The sequence below is a fragment of the Carassius auratus genome, chromosome 14 (assembly GCF_003368295.1).
Source record: "Carassius auratus strain Wakin chromosome 14, ASM336829v1, whole genome shotgun sequence".
NCBI classification, from domain to species: Eukaryota; Metazoa; Chordata; class Actinopteri; order Cypriniformes; family Cyprinidae; genus Carassius; species Carassius auratus.
The window spans coordinates 23,850,578-23,873,653 of record NC_039256.1 but is presented as its reverse complement, the minus strand read 5'-3'; the positions used below and the strand labels follow the sequence as shown (position 1 = coordinate 23,873,653).

Below are 23,076 nucleotides of genomic sequence, written 5' to 3'. Positions count from 1 at the left end.
GAAGAGTTTGATGTGACGTCTTTCCACTAGACCTTGTCTTTTATGTCTGTCTTTTCTCTAACGTCTGAGTTGAATTTCTTGAAGATTTTATTTCCATGTCTTAATTTTAAGTTCTCTTCACTGACCCAAATAAAACTCAAGGTATCTCCTAAATCTACAGCAACTACTGAAAAAAAATATTTTTTTTCCTTAATTTTTCATTTATACTTTTGAAACCTTCAAATCTTGTCAACTCTTGTAAACAAAAGAGCAGGGTTATTTTAGTATCATATATATATATATATATATATATATATATATATATATATATATATATATATATATATATATATATATATATATATATATATATATATATATATATATATACATACACGTGTGTATATGTGTGTGTCTGTGTGTGTTGCAATTTTTGTCATTTACTTTTTTAGTATTTTTTTTTTTTTTTACTTGTTTTAGCTTTTATTTCTGCTTTAATTTTAGTACTTCAGAATAATTATTTTATTCAGTTAAAAGTCCAAGAAAACATTTAAACTTTTTTTCTAAAATGTGTTGTGTTTTTTCACCAAAATATTTTAATAGTTTGTTTAAATTAACATTAATAATGCTGTACAATGGACTTGAATCCTCATCTGAAGGTGTCTCTGTCAAAGCATCGGAGTGTTTTCTGTCCTCATAGTCTTAATTTCAGGCATTTATGGCCATATGTCTCATGTAAAACAAAGATCTAACATTCTCAAAAAAGGGTGTGATGTGTTTGTTTTTCCTTGACCTGCCCCGCCATGTCTTTTGTCCCCTTCACTTGTGTCACATTGCACAGCTAATTAAATAGAACAGTGGTTAATGAAGAAATCCCTTTGGGTGAAGATGTTAATTAATTTGATGAGCTTTCATGGAGAAACGATGGCCGAAGTGCTCTTTAGCCATCAACGCTAGAGAAATCAATGTGTCTGATCATATTTCTTCCTTATTTCTTTTGCTTTTAATATTATAAGTCATGGACTGTAATGACTTGTCTTGTGAAGCTGTGCATTTGTTTTTTTTATGGATGTTGATTTGATTTTCCTTTTCTTTGCCAGGTCCGCATCTTTTGCTAAGCTTATTTTTAGGCCTACATCAGGGTCTCCACTGGCCCCATCTCCTTTACAACTTGTTAAACACACATTGACGTGTGTAGCCTGGGTCTAGCTTGGCATATTGTCCTCAACATAGTGTATAATCTCAGAAAGAATCATTGGGTGATTGACAAACATGATGATTATGTGGTGCAGCAAGAGTGCTGTTTATGTGTTATTGTGTGTAAATGTCCAGCTGTACTCACCCCACCCCCAAATGTCTCATGGGTTAGATGTGGTCTCATCTGTGCACATGGTACAATAGATAATGAATCTGATAAGCATTACTTATTTAGGTCAGGTGGTAATTGGGGGTCTAATCATATCATCATATCAGTTGGCTTTTATGGCTTTACAGTATGACATAAGAGTATGGGGATCATAGTCATAAAGAACACCTCATATTTATTTAGACCTATGAAATGCGGTCAGATATATGCTAATTGGTGCAGATATTAATATGATATTTCTATGATGGTAATGTAAGTTAATCCTTGTCGGGTGGGGGGGCAAAACATGTGCAATATAATACAATAATGGTTGGAAAAGATATAGAAGCTATGGAAACGTTTGGAGCTTGATCGAGGCTTCAAGATATGTATTTTAAGTCTGGTCTTGACTTCAGCACTGCAGCGTATTTAAATCTTCAGCATGAGCAGCCATGATCTTTAGAAGGAAGGCTGCAGCACCCGTTTAACAAGTACTTTTGAGAGTGTCTCTTTGAAGTGAGCTGAGGTAGTGCAGTTCTGCAGGGATCCTTTCATGCAAATGTCTCAGGAGCCCTACTGCGATTCTCTTCTTTTCTCTCTCTACCTTGTTGCTTAAAGCTCTTTTTCTCTGTAACAACCCACAGGGCCTGACATGGCCAGCATTTGTCGTTTTTAAAGCACGTTTGTTTTAAAAGACCAAGTACCACCCTTCTGCAGAAATCTCTTTTGTTTGGATGGTGAAGAAGCCGTTGAGTCTAATACCTGCAGGACTTGTGTTGGCCTATATTAGCGTAAATGCACTGCCCCCCCCCCCCCCCCCCCCCCCCCTGCTGAAATGGAGTTCTTTTATTTCGGCGTACTAAACAGTTCTCTTTCGCCTGAGGCTGATGGTACAGAGTCAGATATGTGTATGGCCAGTCAACCTGCCTTTTGTTTTTATAGTTTCTCTCAAGCCATAACTTGGGTTTGAAATAAGCCTTGTGAAGCAGGAGCAATGTTTTGAAACAAAAGCATTTTTTTCTGAAATGTAAGATCATTGTCACATTGGACATTTATAGATTTTTCCCTTTTCTCTTTTTCCCTGTTTTTTTTCTATTCTCTTTTTCTGTTTTCTTTATTATTTTCCTTGCCTCCTTACAAATATTTTCTACATATATTTTGCATGCCAAACCCTATTCAAAAAGTACTATGTCCGTACCAAGATAAAACGACGTCAAACTGTATATTTTGGTGTATAGCTGACCATGAATGATTTTCTCATTGATGCACCATGGTATTTACATGTAAAGGGGAATTTAAAGAATGGTTGGCACAAATAATACCATGACACATGGCGCTCATTTGATGGTGTCATGTGCGCATTGCTTTTTCAAAAATGCTTTCCTCAATAAACTCAACTTCATTCAGTGCTCTTTTATTCTCCATTTGTGTCATAATACACACATTGCTTATTCTGTATAACTCCTCCTCTCACCAGTGTCTGGTTCTTAAACACTTGGTCAGGCCAGTGTCCACTCGTATTATAATTAACAAAGCCCTCAACACCCGAATCTGTTGACCGGAGCAAAGATGCGAGAATAATTTGCTGCTGTCAAGCCTACAGCAGTGGCTGTGTCTCTATATCCCAGCAGACAGAGTTTAGCAGCCAGCAAATCATCCTCTTCCCCTTTACTAGCACTGGCTTGTCTCAATAGTCTTTATATTGGCTACTAGATAATGAAGTTATTAGCCTAATTATTGTCTTACAGCACCTTGGGTTTGTGCTTTTTACTGTTTATTGGCTAGTCATACTCCCTCCCCTTCAAGCTCATGCTTTAGATCTGCTACATTGATTGTTGGATGATTACTATATGGATAAGTATTCACATAAGAGTTTTGCCTTACAGTGAATGTATTTTTAATTACAGTACTTATTTTGGACCAGCACTCTTACATCAGTCTTACACACAAAAGTCTTTCTTATTTTCTACTTTGCTTAACATGTTTGCCTCTGCAGAATATTTGTAACATATAAATAGAATTTTTTGAATTCCATCTGTTCGTGTTGATTATTTAGGAATTAAATAAATATTAGGCCTATATAGATATCATAATAAATTAGTACTGCTTTCTATTCATAGTATATAAATATATTGGCTTAAACCCGTTTCTATATGTCTGATTGACTTGCAGAGGCAGACATGCAGGGTAAAGATGGTCATTTCTGTTCTGTTCTGTCTGTAACGCTCTTCACTCCACCCAACAGTCATGCAGCTGAAGTTGAGGATGGTAGTTTTGCAGAGGAGGACTGGTAAGGACCAACACCATTGGCTGTTTGTTTTATGCTCCTGTGATGTGTTCTTGCTGTGACGCCTTGTGATAAATGTGGTTTGAGCCCTTTTCTTGTGATGTGGTTATGTTTAGTGAACACCCTAAACTGGTGTGAGGGCAGATGAATGTTGAATGAGAATTAATGATGAGCCTTTTATCTTCTGTGCTGTGCTTGTTTGATTAAATCTGATTAATCTCTTTCCATCTGTTGTTTTGGGCTGGACTGTATGGAACAGCATCAGGTGTTATTTTCTGTTGTAGAGAGAGGCCAAGTTAAATTTGTTCTGTCCTTGTGAGATCTGCTGAATCTGGATCTTTATGCTCAGGAAATCTACTTTTAAAATTACATTATTGCCAAAGGAGCTCCATTGTTAATGAAATCAATCATTCACATGGACCCCATGAGTACAGACGTAGTCTCTATTTTCACTTTGTGAAGAGGGGCTCTCTAGAGTTCTCTGGTGTCTCTAGAGGAGCTGGATTCCTGTGAAGAGTCTCAGTGGTGTCCATTAGATTGAATATGTTCATGCCTCTATACATTTAATAAGCCCATCTGATATTGATAGTGAAATCTGTCTTTAATATGTCTGGCAGGCTCATTTAATAAGGCCAAATTGGGATTTTGTTAAACTCAGAATATAACCTTATTCAGCATAGTGGTTCCACAAATTTTTTTTTTTTTGTAAAATGTAATTAAACTGTCAATTTTAACCCTGATACTTTCTATAGTGGTATCCTTAAATTGAGTGTAACTCAATACAATTGTACATGTGGAAGTTACCCAAAAGAATCTCTTATAAGAGTCAAAGACATAATTCACCCAATTATGAAAAACTGCACCTTTATGTCATTCCAAACCTGTAGGATTTATGGAGCATTAAAAAATTCAAATCAAATTTATTTGTATACCACTTTTCATAATACAAATCATTGCAAAGCAGCTTATTAGCTTTTTGTTTTCTACAATACATTTAGTAGAGGCTTATCATATGGCAGAAATGTATGGTAAAATTCAGGTAATGACATAATAAAACAGACGATGAACACTAGTAACAGCAATAATTATATGTTGCAATGAAACTTGTAGCAACATTTGGTAGTTCTGTATGTGCTTTCAGGGTTGGCATCATCTCTTCTCAGGTGTTCTGGATCCAGACTGAAGCTTGAGTAGATCCTAGTTCCAGCAAAAACAGAGAAACAAATTGAGACCTAATTAGCATAGCTGCTGTTCCAACCAAGCAAAAATAATTTCTTCAACCCAAGCTAAGGAATAATAATGTGCATTTGATCAGATATAACTGTAGGAAAAGATTCTGAGATGCACTATTTGAATGTTTGGCCAAAGAGATGTGTCTTTAATCTAGATTTAAACAGAAAGAGTGTGTCTATTGCTAGTTATTAATCAAGCTAGTTATTAGGGAAGCGATTCCAGAGTTTGGGAGCTTAATGCAAAAAAGCTCTTCCTCCTTTAGTGGACTTTGTTATCCTAGGAACTACCAAAAGTCCAGCGTTGTGTGACCTTAGGGAGCGTGATGTATTGTAGTGTGGTAGAAGACTAGTTAGGTACACAGGAGCTAAACCATTTAGGTTTACAATAATTTGTAAACTAATAATGAACTTAATAGGTAGCCAGTGCAGCGACTGTAAAATTGGCTTAATTTGATCATATTTTCTTGACCTGGTTAGGACTCTAGCCGCTGTATTTTGGACTACCTGTAGCTTGTTTATTGAAGAAGCAGGACAACCATCTAGCAGTTCATTACAATAGTCCAGTCTAGAGGTCATAATGCATGAACTAGCTAACAGGTATCTTGGCAATGTTTCTAAGATGGAAGAATGCGGTTTTTGTAACAAGAGAAATATACTTTTCAAAAGACAAGTTGCTGTCTTATAACACCCAGATTTTGGACTAGTTTGTACAAATTGTGATGCAAGAGATTCTGTGTACTGTTTTTTTCTTTGGGGGGGGGGGGGGTTCAATTTGTAATATCTATAATAGTAATAATGATTTATAAGATGATGGACCCCTATGTTTTTTTATTGTGTGGACTTGATAAAAAAAACACAACACATTTTTGCCTCCAAACACAAATATATTTTGTGTTTGCAGAAGTCATACACAAATTGAAGGTGAAATTATTTCATTTTTGTTTAAATCATCCTGAGCAGCACATGAATTGCTATGTTGAATGCAAGAAATTATGTGAAAAATGTGGCGTTAATGCAGATGATTTAAGTAAACGTAGGTGTTTGCAAATGTATATGAATTGCGTGCTATGCAGTTCTGATTAAAACATAATTTTTGTTGTGTGTATCAAGCCAGAATAAAAACATACATAATTATTGCCGGAAGGACTGGGTTTCACGTTGTGGCAGAATATTTCTAGATCAAAGCTTTCTGAAAAATCATTAATGAATGCATTAAAAAATATATGCACTTGCTGTCTTTGAGCTGTGAGCATTGAGTTCTCAGCACAGGATTGAAACTTAATTTGAGCAGTGGAGCTTTATGTGATGGGGACAATGGAAACGTGTGTGTGTGTGTGTGTGTGTGTGTGTGTCTCTTGCGGGAGCTGTGTAAGCAACACACTGACATATGCCTCCTGCCCCTCCACCTCTGCTGTTTACTCGGTTTAATCCCTTTCATAAACACGCACACATTTAAACAATTGTGAACTGCTTACCTCTCAGTGGAGCTGGAATAGGATATGCTGCAGTGGCCAGTGTGGTGTGCGTGATAGAGCGGGAAATAACATGTTTATCTGTTATAGTCCATTATAGTTCAATACTGCAAGTATATTGTGGGAGGGATATGAATGAATGAGCAAAATTGGGCCATCAAGGTCCGATAACTACAGTGCTGCATTCTGTTTCCATGGTGATGATTGCCCCGCTGGGCTTTCGATCACCAATAACAGTCTGTGTTCAGATGTTCAGAATGGAACGCTAGCGTGCTGCTTACACTGAATACTGCTTACTGTGTCTAGAAATAGCATGTGAAGCAATATGCATTATGCAGTGTTAACAACCTCAATGTCACATGACCTTATTGCTTACACATTTAACTGAGCCATAGGTCTCTTAGGGAGATTTTAATTTATTTATTTATTTATTTATTATCTTTTTTATTTTATTTTTATTTTTTTTAAAGATTGTTATTGCAGTTTATTCAGTTTCACTACCGTTCAAAAGTGTGAGTTCGGTAAGATTTAAACAAAAAAATAATTAAATGGTCTCTTATGCTCATCAAGTCTGCAAACAAAGAAATAACTTATTTTTTTAGTACATTTTAAATTATATTTTAAAATTCAGTTTATTACTGTGAAGGCAAAGCTGATTTTCGTTACTCCAGACTTCAGAGTCACATGATCCTTCAGAAATCATTCTAATATGTTTTTAATTATTGCTGCTTAATATTTTTGTAGAAATACTCAATATAGTTTTAAATAGAAATCATTTGTAACATTACTTTTAATCAGTTCAATGCATCTGTGTTGAACAAAACTAAGAATTTCTTAACCAAAATATATATATATATATATATATATATATATATATATATATATATATATATATATATATATATATATATATATATATATATATATAATATGAAAAGATGTAAAGATGTGCATTTATTTCTTGATGATAATTGTTAAATCTGCTGTATCATTATATTTGTGTGTATATGCAATATAGCATTTGCTTTAAAGTGCTCCGTCAGCACGGCTGCAGTGATCCGAGTGTTGATGTTGCATGATACACTGCTTTTTTGCGCTAATGTGTGACCAGTGCATTTTAACATGTTTAGAAAGTATCTTTGTGTGTGTGAGTGAAAGGGGCATGTCTGCATGTTTCCCTGCACGTATTGAGGTGCTGAGAGACAGGAAATTGGATTTTGCTGGTGTCGGCACAGTTTCATAATGCACTCCTCTTAGTGTGATAGATCTGATTTTCTTCCTCCTATTCCCCCATATGTAATTTGTCCTTACCTAAACATGACATCCTCAGTCTAAGAGATGAATCTCACCAACCACCGTTTGAATAAGCTGAGACATGTTTGTTAAAATGCAACGGTGTGGTGAATGATGCAGTGACGAATCCTGAAATTCCCCCCCCCCCCGGACTCTCTTACCAGAAGCCGAAAATCTGCCCTAACCTTTTCATTGTCAGATTTATATGGTGCTGATCTCTGAGATTGCTGCAGTGAGACGCTCTGATCAAGAGTTTTCCACACAGGCTATGTACAGCGCTATAGTATATAGTATTTAAATTAGTCCTTTAAAAATGTCATGTTCAGCAATGCATACGACCATAGATATGTCCACTACCGAACTGCTGAATGGCCTGTATATCACACAGCTGTTAATCAATATACTTCCTGAAAGTGCTGTCGTCTGCGAGGTGTAAATTCAGTGTACCTCTCTACTGGAGAAAGTGTCAATGGATGGTCACATGATGTTTGTATCTGCTCTAAAGCGGTGCTTCATGAGTAGTTAGAGGAGATTATTTTTTATGTATAATTCAACATTGTTTAATAATGTGGTATTACTGTGGAAGTGGGATTCGGGGGGCTTTGGGTCAGAGGTAAGGAGCATGGCATGTGAAATTAATATTAATGATTTTCAATGATGAGCTTTCCCTGATGAAGGGGCACTTTTGCATAATGTTAATATTGCAGAGACCTTTTTAATCACCTCTTGTGGTTCCTTTGCATTAAATTAATAGCAAAACATAATAAATGTTTTAATAGCAAAACATAATTCTCTTAATTGTGAAATAAAACTGCCCTTGCCCTTTAAAAAAAATGAATAAATTGTTTATTTAAAAAATACTTTTTAGTTTATGATGCTAAAATTGCTAATCTATTATAAATAATAACCATTATTTGCATAGTCGAGTTGCACTTGTACATTACATTTTACTTAATATGTGCATGAAGCACTACAGATTCTCTTCTCATTTGCATAATGTTAATATTTAAAATCATCTCTTGTTCTTACTTTGTGTTATGCTTGATTAATAGCGAAACAATGTTTTCTCAATAATAGAAATAAATAACTGCCCTTGCCAATTTTTTTTTTTTAGAATTGGATGATATTGTCGTTGTTGTTGTTGTAACTGTTAATTTTTTTTATTAATGCAATGTAACATTAACACTAATTAAATTGGAATAATTAATAATCTTTTGCTATGCTTGTTAATTAAAATGTTATGTACATGCATGAAACTCTTTCCCTCTTTAATTGTGGCTTTTGTCAGAATTGACATGTTAATGTAATTTGGTTTAATGTATGATTAATTTTTTGATTCAGTACCAAATATTGTCCACTATTTTTCAGATAAGTTTCATTACAAATGGAGAATTGTTGTTTTCCAGTAAAGGGAGAAAAATGTCCATTTGGTTTCTAAATGAGAGCACCTGTTTGTGTATTTATCTCTGTCTTCCTTCATATCTCTCTCTCTGTATGCAGTCACAGCTCTCAGTCCACAGAGGAAACTGGATTTAATGACCCCAGCTTACTGGAAAACCTCCAAAGTAATCATGTAAGTACTGTAATGGCATCACAGCTGCTCAGTCATGCCCAGCCAGCCAGAAATGTACACACAGGCCCTGATATCCACACGCTCACACCTCCTGTCTTTCCTCACGGCTCTTTTCTGGCTTATATTAGCTCTGTTCTGCCCACCCAGCTGTTTATGAATAGTCTACGGTCACAAAACCGATTCTCTAATGACATGAGATTTTACCTGTTTTTTATGTAAAATGAAGACCCCATATGCAGGTACTCAAGAGTAAGATATTTAATTGATTCATATGCGTGCGTTTTATTGATTCTTTCAGCCTGGTGACTCAAAGATTTGTGTCCTTCAGTCACAAGCGTTGACCGGGGTTAGTCAGAGAACCTCAGCAGAATGTTTCTGTTTCTCTGTCGCTCTGAATCAGACATGAACTCAGCATTGTACAGCTCCTCATGGCCACCTGAGCTTCTCCTGCCTTTGCAGCCGAACAGGCTTTGATTCCACACTTCATGAGGCGTTCGTTCTCACACATGAGAGTTCATCAGTGAAAAATTGAATTAAATTCAATCATTGCTCACTCAATTAATTATGAAGCTTTTCTGAGCAGATTCACCATGCAAAAACATTAAGTCTGTGAATATGTATTTGTCTCGATTTATACTTTGCAGTGCTGTCAAACGGTTAAACGCTGTTTATCACATCCAAAATGAAAGTTTTGGTTTACATAATATGTGTGCGTGTACTGTTTATATTTGTTATGTCTGTTAATACACGCGTGTGTATATTTAAGAAAAAGTTTTAATTACATTTAAAATATTTATATATAATATGAATTATATGGATATAAATATATACATATTTTCAAAATATGTTCTTTTTTTCATGTGTGTGTATTTATATATACATAATAAATATACACAGTACACACGCATATTATGTAAACAAAACCTTTTTTGGATGCAATCACGTTTAATCAATTGACAGTACTACTTTAAATGAAATGCAAGTGAAAGCAAAACTGTTCTTTGATGGTTTTTTAACATGCGTTTGGTAAGATGTTTTATGTGCCGTTTTTGTGATACAATATTCTTGTAACTAGATCTAGCTTGCTAAGGTGAAAATAACAAGTTTGATTGGTTAGAAAACTACCCCCAGACCAATTGCATGATTTGAGGTGTCAATCGTGTCTTTTATACTTTGTCTTACGTTTGATTTTTCCACACAGCCCACTGCTTCGGTCATCCAGGAATTCATGACCATGATGGCTATCTGTCACACGGCTGTTCCTGAGTGCACCGACAACAAGATCACCTACCAGGCTGCATCCCCAGGTCAGTCAGACTCCTCCAAGCACACGGAAACAACAAATGTTCACATTAGGTTCACACTGAGACCCATTAATACACAACTCTTCAAAAGTTTGGGGTCAGTACATTTTTTTATTCAGCATAATTTAGTACTTTATTCAGCCTGGATGCATTAAATTAATCAACAATTCTAGTAAAGAAATGTGTAATTTTACAAGAGATGTTTTTCTTCATCAAAATGACCATCACAGGAATACATTAAATTTTTAAATATGTTAAAATACAAATTAGTTCTTTTAAATTAGAGTATTTACAACACTCATGTTTTAGTGCTTTTGTACCAAATAATGCAGTTTTTATAAGCATAAGAGACTTGTTTTAACAACATTAAATCTTACTGACCCTAAACTTCTGAACAGTAGTGTATGTGTTCAATAGATAAAACTATAAATACATCATAATAAATTACAACAGGTCCACAAATAGATCATTGAACTAATTTTAGCCTTCCACACATCAGGTAAACGGGCTCTCAGTTAAGATCAGCAGAGCTGTTGAGTTTGGAAAGGGGGCATAGGAAGTGAAGAATTTCCTGTTCCTCTTTCTATTGGTTCTGAAACTCTAATAGACATCTGTGTTGAGCTGAGACTGAGAGCAGTGGATCTGTTTGAATGCATTTAATCAATTTGCCTCATAACAGATATGATTTTGTGTGTGTGTGTGTGTGTGTAAGACAAGTGAAATAATGCAGATGCAGAAACAGATGAGTTAATTAATGCTGGTTCACTCTCTCTGCTACTTTGCATCTGACACTTCATGGTTATGCATAATTTATCTTCTTAGCCTTTGTCAGAAGTTATCCCTGGCTTTGAGGCTTAGCGAGATGGGTTTATGCGACCTATTTTAATTTCACGTCAGTGCAGCGGTGCACTGAATATTAGCAAGACCTGTGAGATAAATGGAAAGCTAGGGCAGCGTAATGTGATAAGTGATGATTGCACAGACAGATCGCAGGACAAAAGGTAGCAGCAGGTTTTAATAGTGCCACCTCATCTCGAACCGTTTGTCTGCTTAGTGTCTTGAACAAGTAGTCATATACCAGACGCTTTAATCCAATGCAACTTAACCACCACCTGCCCTGACCACATGCTGTCTTGTTCCACAGATGAAGGAGCTCTGGTTCGGGCGGCACAAAATCTGGGCTTCGTGTTCTCTGGGAGAACTCCAGACTGTGTTATTGTGCAGTCGGTAAGTAGAGACGTCCTGGGAATAGATGATGAGTTGCACTGGGAACATGACTCACCCTTTGTCATGCTGCATAGCTCACTCACACTTTACACTCTGGAGAACTGTTACAGGCAATTTGTACAGCACAGATCCATTATTTCCTTATAATGTATGATAGAGAGGAAGCCATCATGGACCTGTGGCAACTTCATTTCATATACCGAGTCACTGAATAGTGAACATTCTTCCTGTCTGAAAAAAATCACCCTTTTGGTAAAGTGTTTTCTGTACTGCTATTCGCAAGTGACGCGATTAAATCTTCACAGCAAAAATTCATGAATGAATTGGTAATGATTTACAATAAAATAAAATTTGTTAAGATTAGTTATTGCATTAGGTGTCATTAACAATCATTTATACAGCTTTTGCTAATTCATACAACTTGAAATATTAAAGATGTACATTACCGCTTTAAAGTTAATACTTTAATACTTTTATTAAGCATGTATGCACTCAATTAAACAAAAGAGAAAGTATAGACATTTACATTGCTACAAAAAATATACTTCAAATATATTCTGTCCTTTTTAACTTTGTTTCTCAAGGATTCCTGAAAAAAAAGATTAACTAGATTAATTAGAGTTAATTTAGAACTTAACGTAATGACTGCTGCAAATATCTTTACTATTACAGGAATAAATTCAATTTTTTAAACTGTAGTCTATTAGAAAATTGTTGAAATTAACTTTAACCAAAATTTAATACATGTTTTAGATTAAAAATGAACAGATTGTAAATTTATATTTTAACCAAGTTGTAAGTTTGCAGACTGAATTGAATCTGATTAACATTGATATTATTATGAGTTGGTTCTTTTACTGAAATGCCCCAAATTGCTCATAATATCACTTTAAATCAGACTAACACATTTTTTGCCGATTCCATCTCAGCGGTTACTGAATAACCATCTGTCTTTATGGATATTTATGTAACTTGTAGTTATCACAAAAGAGATTTAAAGTAATAAAAGGTAATTTATATATATTGTATGTATGTATATACATACATAAAGTAAACACACAAAGTCATACAAAAAAATGTATGGCCTCAGTATGTATTTAGGACTCATTATATACTGCAAAATTAGAATTAAGTGGGAAGCTGCTGTACTATATCATTAAAGTTTAGCTGGCCTTCAGATTATTTTTTTTTTAAATAAAAAATAATTTCTTCTGTTGATCTGAAAATAAGGAAGCGTTCACTTAGGAGAGATGCTGTATAGATATTTCAGGCTGGGTTTCACAGTATCGGATGTGATTTTCTCACCCTACTTAATGTCTCAAAGGAGAAGAGCTGGGGAACGTGATGGTTTGATGCAGTTTCATGCAGTGCCTCCCCCCATCCCTCTGTTTCTCACTCTTTCTTTAGTTGCAAAGGAAACAAAGTGAGAAATGTTGCAGCACTGGAGGGCATAGTGAGAGATCCGGCCGATGTGCTGCAGATATATCTGTGCAGAGCTCGTGATAGAAACTTGCTGAGTGAAGATTAGAGAAAATTAAATTATTGAGACAGAAAGCGCTGCTGTTTTCTGTGACCTGGGAGCGAGGAGTCACACTTTGCAGCTGTAATTGGTTAATCTGATGGCAGCGCCAGGGGAAGAGAGCGACTCTTGTGCCCCCTGGCCTGTAGCACACTCTAATTTTGGCCTTTCAGTGCAAGACATCTCCCACCATTTACCTCATCATCATACTCACTCGCTGCTAAAAGTCACAGGGGCCAAAAAAAGCAATTAAAAGTTTTAATTTGCTGCTCCCTGGTGTCAAGATGAGTTCAGTCTATCAAAATAAGCTAAGAGAACGGTAGAGATATCAAACTCTGAGCTAAAACAGTGTCCTAACCTCGAGTGACGTCATGGATCGTGGAAGCGGGGGGCCGCCCGGCTCATCCAGGGTGCAAAGTATTCATTTCCCCTCTTCTTTTGACACCTCCTGCAATCCTTGAGTGATGTAACTAGATTTCAGTGACAAGTCATTTTACTGTAATAATGTGTGAAGCAACAAAATCACTGCCAATCAGTGTGTTTCCTTGTGAAATGTGACACATTTATCATCTTTTATCCGATTATTCTCAGGTTCCATAGCAGTTTCTCTTAATCTATGATTGCAGTAATATACATAAGTAAATGTATTCATAGAATTATATAATATATATATAATAAAAATCTATTATTTCAATAGGCGTTTAGTATTGTTAGTATTTACAATATATTACATATATTATATATCATATATATGTATGTGTGTGTATGTAATATTTGTATACGTATTATGTAGGTTATACAGCACAAATATGAAGAAAATACAATAGTAAAATATCTATTATAATATAGTAAACCTTTTTTTCTTTCAGCACGGAGAGGAGGAGAAATATGAACTGCTGCACGTTTTGGAATTCACAAGGTACATTTTTGCAGCACAAGTAGATTTTTATTTCATGTTTTCATTGTCATTTGTTCAGCTCTGCCCATTCTGCTGGAGAGAAAACAAAAACAGCTTGATGGGTTTTGCTGTATATTACAGCACCATACTTCCTCAAAGTAGTGAAGATGATGATGATGATGTCAGTAATTATCATAGTGATGATGATGATGGTGTTCTGTGTTCTCCCTTCCCCCACCCAACAGCACCAGGAAGAGGATGTCCGTCATCATGCGCACTCCATCAGGAAAGATCCGCCTTTACTGCAAAGGAGCTGTGAGTATCTGTCTGTTGCGATGGAAACTGAGCCATCAGACGCTTGCAACTAAAGCTTCACTTCTCTAGAGTGTTCTCTTCTGTGAACAAGTGAAAAGCCAGACAAACACACAGCACACTGCCTTTGATAGATAGATAGATATAGATATAGATAGATAGATAGATAGATAGATAGATAGATAGATAGATAGATAGATAGATAGATAGATAGATAGATAGATAGATAGATAGATAGATAGATAGATAGATATGTAAGACTTGTTAAACTAATATTATATGTCAAACTAAATTGATGTACAACAACAATTTAAAATGAATAATCTATAATTATTACATAAATTTCTATAGCGATTAATAATTTTGGCCGTGTTGTACAGTAATCTGTGAGTGTGTGTATCTGCATATACTGTAATAAATGTTATTGTATGTAATATGCTGGAAGCGCTCTGACAGAGAATGATGGGAAAGAGATGTTTTTCCTCTCGCATCACATCCCAGCTGTTGTGTAATGCATTAAAACGTAATGAAATATTAATATGTTACTGTAATTGTTTTTGTGAAGGAAAGACAGTTGGTCAGACATAAGTCATGACTCTGTGCTGACTTCATGGATCCCACAAAATGTTTTTTGTCTTCCAGGACACAGTGATCTATGAGCGATTAGCAGACAGCTCCAAATACAAGGACATCACCCTAAAACACCTGGAACAGTTTGCTACAGAGGGTAAGACACACACACACACACACACACACCTGCTAAGTATCTGCTGTCTCTCTTCTGTACAAATGATTGTAGGTGTTGATGATGGTTGCCAGATCCTCTCATAGTGAGAATGAGACCTGAGTATTAGGAGAGTCTGATGTGAAATGTGTGTGCTTGAATGGACTGAAATACTGCAGTACTTCGCTCTCTTGTGAAGGTGACGCCCCCTGGTGGAAGAACTGAGATATATCAGCCTAACAGGACCCTCCAGCAATCAGTAGCTTTGTCTTTTAAACATCCTGCATGAATAATTCATGTTGAGTCAGAGATCCTCCACTCAGCTTTATTAGCATCAGCCTGAAAACAGATGATGGCTTTCTTCTCGAGGAGGATTAGAAGAAAGGGATTTTTTGAGCAAGGGAACATGTTGAGAATTAGCATATCTAAGAGAAGCTTGTGTATTCATTCTTGCAGGACTCCGCACATTGTGTTTTGCTGTGGTGGACATCTCAGAGTCATCCTATCAGCAGTGGCTGGAGGTTCATCATCGTGCTTCGACCTCTCTCCAAAACAGGGCACTCAAGATGGAAGAAAGCTACGAACTGATTGAAAAGGTGAGGTACGCTAATAGCTTTTCCAGTGTTCACAGATGAGGTGGTCTACGTCCAAAGATCACAGAACCTTCCAGAACACAGTATATGTTCTCCTTGCTCCACCAAAACCAAGCAAAGGCAATAATACATCATCTTCTTGTTTATTCTATTGCTGTACAGAGATATACATATCTGTTTTTACAAAAACAAAGCCTATCACGGTGTTACCATCAATAGTCCTTTATAATAGTTATTAAAATCAGTAACAAAGTCCATGTTATGTTAAGTTGGACTTCTCATCCTCAAATTTCACAAGGTAATTTGTCTTCATAAGAGTGAGGAAACGTCAACACAGCCATATTTCACAAACGACGGGATTCTGAGAGCTCTCGGGATTTTGAGGACAGTCTGCAGGTTACACAGCAGTCGCTCTTCTCCTGTAGGAAGTTTAGTTTGGCGAGTCCCAGAACAGCTCCATGGCTTCGGTTTGATCAATGAGGGCTGGGTTTTCTCTGCGCACATGGCATCCAAAAACGTATAAACGATTAGGCTCAAACCGCAAAGAAAGCACAGTGGTGGACCTGTGGAAAGCTGGGCTCTGGAAGTGTTCGTCAAACATGACCGACCACCGTCGTTAATCACTGGCTGAAGCAGCCCTGCCAACCTTTCTGAGAAAATGGATCTAATCAATCATTTCACATAAAAGCTGCTCGTTTGAGGGGTGTAGTTACAACACTCGATCAGCAGGGGGCACCTGGTGTTCCAGCAATCTCTTATCATTTATCTGAGCAGGAATAGCAGTTACATTTCTGAAATATCTTATTTCTTGTCTGAACATTTTCAGAAATGATTTATGTGAATGAAGTCATTCTATCAGAATTGTATTTTTTGTTATTAAGGTAATAGGTAAAACATTGGGGGGGGGAAAGAAAATCAAAAACTAAAAACATTGCCTTATGGGGCACATGAAATGTTCAAAGGCAATCTCTTTATTAATAGATGATTGGATTAAATATTGCCTGCAAAAAAAAAAAAAGTATTTGGGAAGATTGGGTTTTATGTTTTTAAGTAAGCTTCTTATGATCACCAAGTTTGCATTTAGTTGATTAGAATACAGAAAAAACAATACTATTGTGAAATATTATTACAATATTAATAACTTTATATATTAAAATAGAAAACCATCGTTTAATATATATTTTTATTTAATATGTATTTTTTAATGAGTCCTGTTCTGGCACATGATCTGTCAAAAATCATTCTATTATGCTAATTTGCTGCTCAAATAACGTCTTAGTAATGTTAGTGTTGAAAACAGTTTTTTTTTATATTTCTGTGGAAAAATCTTTGATGAAAAGACAATTCAAATAATTAAAATAACCCCATTAATTCAAAACAAAAATATTCTGCATTTTGCATAACATCGTAAAGGTTTTAACTTTCACTTTTTTTCAATTTAACCCATCCTTGCTGAATAAAATTAATAAAATAATAAAAATAAAAAATTGTTAAGACCCCAAACTTATTAGTGTATGTACCTTGAATACTCATCTATTATAAAAACATTTGAAAGTTGTTGGAGAGTCTTGAACTAACAATCATTTTGTTTTTGAGTGTAACTAAGCTCACAGAATTAGTAGTGTTTATTGGTTATGTTCTGCACTTATCTTGCCCCTTAAATCATTAATGAATCAATTATTCTGATTCATGTTTTCAGCTACCAAAAAGAGATTTAGCAAATTTGTGTCCTTTAAAAGAAAAAAGAAAAAAAGAGAGGATATTAAGTAAAGGTTGTATGAGATCCGAGCCCCTGCTCACCACATTACTGATCAGCTTACAGGAGGCCAGTTGCTTTCACTCGCTCTTTTTTTTTTTTTTTCTCTCTCTCTCTCTTTGGTGCAGCTGACTTTCCTCTGCGGGGTCCTGTCAAAATCCTGTCCGCTCCAAATAGGATCATGGCTGGTCAAAGGGCCAGGGGCTTCCTGAGAAAAACACATTAACAGTCCACACGCTTGCTCTTTCTCTCTCTGTCTCCTCTCTCTTGCTCTTAATACACACATAACTGAGTCTTTGTAATCCAAGAATGAGATGATTTTTCTCAAATTAGCATCGAACTGTAAGCATAGTCATCTGACTGTAGGAAAACACCAGCAAGAATTACTAATGCAGCTCAGCGCGCTTATTTTCCGCTGTTGTTTAGTTTCATGAACTGTATCACTTCACAGCCATTCTAAACTCACTGTTTGAAATATAAACGAACAATTTCATGCTCATATGTGTTTGGTTGTGAAAAGCAGCTGTAAAGAAAGGAATACTGTAAAATCAGCTGGTCATTATCCCAAAATAAACCCCAACAGGGAGATACAAGATCTTGATCACTGCATCTGGGTTTAATTATTAATAATGTCGATAGTGGATTTTACATGATATCTTTCTTTAACCTGCTTACCAACAGGAATCACTTGGGAAAAGACTGTCCTCATTTATCAGTGCTTTCTAATGGATTGATTTTTATTATTAATAATAACTTTTTTTTTTGTCTGCTTCTCTGCAGAACTTGCAGTTGCTGGGGGCCACAGCGATTGAAGACAAACTACAAGACAAAGTCCCTGAAACCATCGAGACCCTCATGAAAGCCGATATTAAGATCTGGATCCTGACTGGAGACAAACAGGAGACCGCCATCAACATAGGTGAGAGTTAAACCTATGAAGTCTGTTTGTATGAACATACACTTTGATTAATAGTCGGGACCAGACAGGAAATGATCAACAAAGCCATTTATATAACGTGTGGAGTTTTTTCTATCTTCATTTTTCTAGTTTTAGTTCTATGTTGTTCTCCCAGATGAGATGCATCAGGTTTTTTCCTGATATATTGACATTAACCAGTAAGAATTTCTCTGGCTAATTTAAATGATCAAAAATATACACAATCCTTCCTCAGACCTCTCTCAAACAAACACAGCTCTTCCTGAGCGGCTGTCACACAGGTAGAAGGTGTTCGGTTTCTTTCCTCATCTGAAAGCTGATGTAACGCACGTGTCCTCGACCTGCTCGACTCTAATCTGTCCCTGCATCCAGACCGCGGCCCCCCTCCTATTTCCCTGTGATGTGGCGTCTCGTATTAGTCTAACAGCTACACGGCCACCAGTGTGGCTTTTGAACAGGCCTCATGTTAAATGCTACGGTCAGAAAAACAGATCCTAACAGAGCACAGTCTGTGGCCACCTACCAACACTGATCCTGAATCAGCCCATTGTGCCCGCCGGCCAGCTGTGCCGCGGCTTGAAAACGCACACGCTCGGAGAGGAAGGGATTTTTACTGGACCTCCACTTGGCTGGCATGCACGCTAAAATAAAGATGTCTGTGTTTACTTTGTATTTTCTGCTTTTTGTAATTCATCATTTGGAGAGTTGGAGGATGACAAGAGACAAGAGTCTTCCAGCTAGTGTAGGTTCCCAGAATCCTTTGCCAGTATGGTTAAAAGATGTCTGAGGTAATTTGATATTAACTAAAATATAAAGACAGTACAAGGAATAAATAAGTATTTAATTAGAGAAATTACATTTCTTAAATATTAAAATGTGATGTATACAATATAATATGCAGACAACAAAATTGAATAATTGACTTTATGTAATAAAGCATTATGATTGTAGTTAACAAAATTGTTTAAATATCTGGGAAGCATTAACCTTTTTTAAGGTGATATGTATCTTAGAATTAACAAAGGAAAAAAAAATTAATTTAGTTTCATTTAATGTATGCAATTTACCAGCCTTAAAAAGTTTTATTTTATAATATATTTATTATTACTATACTATATTTCTTTAGGACCTCTGGATTAGACAGCACTTCACTATGTATTTCTTAAGTTGAAGTAAAGTAAAGTTCTACATTTGTGAAATGTAAATCTAAAAAAAAAGTCTTGTATTCCAGTTTGAAAACTCCTGAGCTAGACAGTTCTTCAGTATACCATTTATTTTATAACACTAACATAAGGGAAACTAATTAAGTTCTTTTTTTTTAGCACTGAATGCGTGCATTTAAACCGCGGCATGCTTAAATAAAATAAGAATTCTCCATTTCCCACACTGGTACTCTACAAAAACATGAAAACTATCAGAAGTCAAGTGAACCCCAGGACCGTGAAGTCGTGAGCCGTTTAATCTTGGGTTAGCGGGCACTTAGAGCTGTTTGGCCACCTCTCGCACATAGTACATGAAACCGCTCCAGTTCTTCTATCCACACTAGCCCTCTGATGGCCTTATTAATGTATCAGACCATTAAGCAGAGAGTTGGAGCGAGGACAGGCGAGCTATCCACACTGTGCTGCTACTGCTGAGCTGTTGCTCCTGGCCACTGGGTGCCACTGTAAAGCCTCAGAGATTAAAGCCCAAACAAACAGCATGCGGCCAACGCAAACAACTCAACATGCCCTCTTCTAACCCACAGCCGCTGCCAGCAGACCGAATGAAAACCCACCCTGCAGTAGCACGGAGCCAATGCAACCGCGGAGTGTAACCTCAGTGCCTCCTTTCCAGATTCATACAGAATTATGCTGCGTCATGCAGGTGTCTCAATGTAAATCTATCGTTTCTACCAAGGGTGTTTTAGTTTAACAGTGTTGAAGAGGGATGGGGTGACATTACTGCCAGTCAGACATGGGGACTTGTGACTTGGTGACTTGGACTCGAGTCGACTCGAGTCGCTATTTTTAGGACTTGAGACTTGACTCGGACTTGGAAGTTAAAGACTCGGGACTTGACTTGACTTGAGACACGATGACTTGAATGACTTGAGTGTTAATCACATCATATTTTCAGTTTGAATATAAAATATATAAATTATTTTTTAAAATAAAGTTGATTACTCAGCTGGAGCGCAGGCTGAGAATAGCGTCGAGACTGGATCAGGACACGATCATCAGTCATGCCCTCTCTACCTTACACACACCACGCCCACTTAAATCAGATATCACATCACATCAACATGTCAGCCTGAGGGTTACCGACGGTCATCGCTTTTGTCTTCAATAATTCGCGCCTAAAAACGCGTGGAAAACGCTGGGTGCGCCGCTTTCTCCTTCTTTCCAAAGCGCTCGGGCAGAAGTGCTCCTGGGGCGTCTGTCGTTGCTAAGCATCCATGACACGCTCTCTCTCAATGGAGACGCGGAAATTTCAGCAAAGGATAAATGGATTTGCAGCACTAAAAATCGCTCGCAGTAGCTCTGCTACTAAATTCATTTCAAAATGGCAATCCATATACAGCTATGAACAGCTGTTCCTTCATCTTAGCTGAGCTTTCAACGTTGATACGGGAAAGGATGAAGCTGATTGGTTAGTTATTGTCACATGACCCGCGGTGCGCTTGCGGCATTCTGAAAAGTTTTAACAAGATGCGGTGCGCGTCGTGAGCGCGTTGCTTCCATTATGAGCGCGCATACCGCGCGCCTACATTGGAAATAGTGAACTTGCGCGCGCAAAAGACATGCTGTGAACGGCCCCTAATGATCTGCTAGCAGGCCGTCAAAAAAACGCATTCCAGGGGCGGCGCTAGGGCTGGGCTAAGGGGGCATAAGCCCCGAATATTTTGTTACCTTGTCTTTCTCATAGAGCAAAACAATTAATCAGAAAAACAAATGTAGCTGCCGCGATTACCCAATCATGAGAAGTGCACATTACATATATATATATATACCCCATCACTCTCCTTCTTGCTCAAATAGCCCTTGATGCCTTCAGCGTGAATCTACAATTTTCATAGTCATGAAAATAAAGAAAACTCTTTGAATGAGAAGGTGTGTCCAAACTTTTGGTCTGTACTGTACATAACAAAAAAGTATGAAACAACTGAAAATACGTCATATTTATATTCTATACTGAGAGAGAGAGAGAGAGAGAGAGAGAGAGTGTGTGTGAGAGAGAGAGAGAGAGAGAGAGAGAGTGTGTGTGTGTGTGTGTGTGTGTGAGAGAGAGAGAGAGAGGAGAAATGTAACAAAGTTTAATGTTGTATGTAAACTGTGTTTGAGAGAGAGAGAGAGAGAGGTGTTCAGAGAGGAGTCTGTTGGATGTTTAGCTGTTATTTGTTTTATGGACTCAATGTTGAAAATGTAAAACATTTCAAACACTGTTGGCCGAAGTGAAAAATAAATAATTTTAGGAAGTTACAATTTTGTTTGATTCCATGATGTATTTTACTGAACATGAGTATTTACAATGCAAATCCAAATTATTTTAATTTACTGACAGTTACTTATATCTTGTCTTTTAACTTTATTAAGATCAGATTCTGCAGGTAAAATAACAATATTAAGGTGACTTGACTTGGACTTGACTTGACATAGCTTGTGACTTGACTTGACTTGACTTGCCCAAGAAAAAAATACTTGGGACTTACTTGAGACTTGAAGGTTAAGACTTGAGACTTACTTGAGACTTGCACATGTGTGACTTGGTCCCATCTCTGCTGCCAGTGGTCAGAATGAAGCTGCTGAAATATGTCAAGGTTTGAGTCGCTGTCAGGAAACCAAATCTGTTTTCCACGCAGACAGGAAATTTTGGTGCATATGCAAGTTTGAAATCAACAGAAACACTTTGAAGAGGAATGACAGGACAGGACACCGGCATCCAAATACATACTCATTCATGCTCTTGTTGAATTTGGTCACAGTTTTGTAATGGCACAGTCACATTTCCTTAAGGGTGAAGTGTGTCATCTTGTTTTTTTCTGTTAAAGTGTGTAAAGTTAACTACAAGGCTACTATTCATACGTTCCCGATTGGTCCTACTACTAGCTCAGTCAAGTGCTTGATTTGGGACATATAAAACCCTATTTGGGTTTAGCAAACCGGTTTTGTAAATGATTTTTTTTGCAATATTGTACAGTGTCGCTATTGGCCAAAGCCATAAGTTATATATTAAATGTGTAAACAGTGTAAATTATCCTTTTATACTAAATATTGTTGTTGGTTCTATAGAGAATATATATATATATATATATATATATATATATATATATATATATATATATATATATATATATATATATGTATGTATGTATGTATGTATGTATGTATGTATGTATGTATGTATATATATATATATATATATATATATATATATATATATATATATATATATATATATATATAGGGAGTTATAATTTCTACGATCTGTGATTGTAAATCAATGTGTGTGTGTAGCAGAAGATGTAACAACACAGTATTTCTGGGAGAACAAATAAATAAAATACTAGAAGTTTTTTTTTTTTTTTTTTTTTATGAGATCAATTAATTAGAAACTTTTGATTTTTAAAATCTAATGAAACCATT

The 23,076-nt window shown here is 36.4% G+C and overlaps 1 protein-coding gene across 8 annotated transcripts in view; it reads left to right on the top strand.

Annotated features, from left to right (window-relative positions):
* atp8a1 (ATPase phospholipid transporting 8A1) overlaps nucleotides 1-23,076 on the top strand; it is a 122,704-nt gene that overhangs the window by 52,117 nt on the left and 47,511 nt on the right. For 6 of the 8 annotated variants that reach the window (XM_026280827.1, XM_026280821.1, XM_026280825.1 and 3 more), the window contains 9 exons: nucleotides 3,570-3,614; nucleotides 9,109-9,181; nucleotides 10,383-10,488; nucleotides 11,630-11,712; nucleotides 14,101-14,150; nucleotides 14,375-14,444; nucleotides 15,084-15,168; nucleotides 15,622-15,761; nucleotides 18,295-18,433. In XM_026280827.1, the coding sequence (XP_026136612.1) occupies nucleotides 3,570-3,614; nucleotides 9,109-9,181; nucleotides 10,383-10,488; nucleotides 11,630-11,712; nucleotides 14,101-14,150; nucleotides 14,375-14,444; nucleotides 15,084-15,168; nucleotides 15,622-15,761; nucleotides 18,295-18,433 (791 nt within the window). The remainder of the gene's footprint in view (nucleotides 1-3,569; nucleotides 3,615-9,108; nucleotides 9,182-10,382; nucleotides 10,489-11,629; nucleotides 11,713-14,100; nucleotides 14,151-14,374; nucleotides 14,445-15,083; nucleotides 15,169-15,621; nucleotides 15,762-18,294; nucleotides 18,434-23,076) is intronic. The other 2 variants (XM_026280823.1, XM_026280826.1) reach the window with 1 other exon arrangement.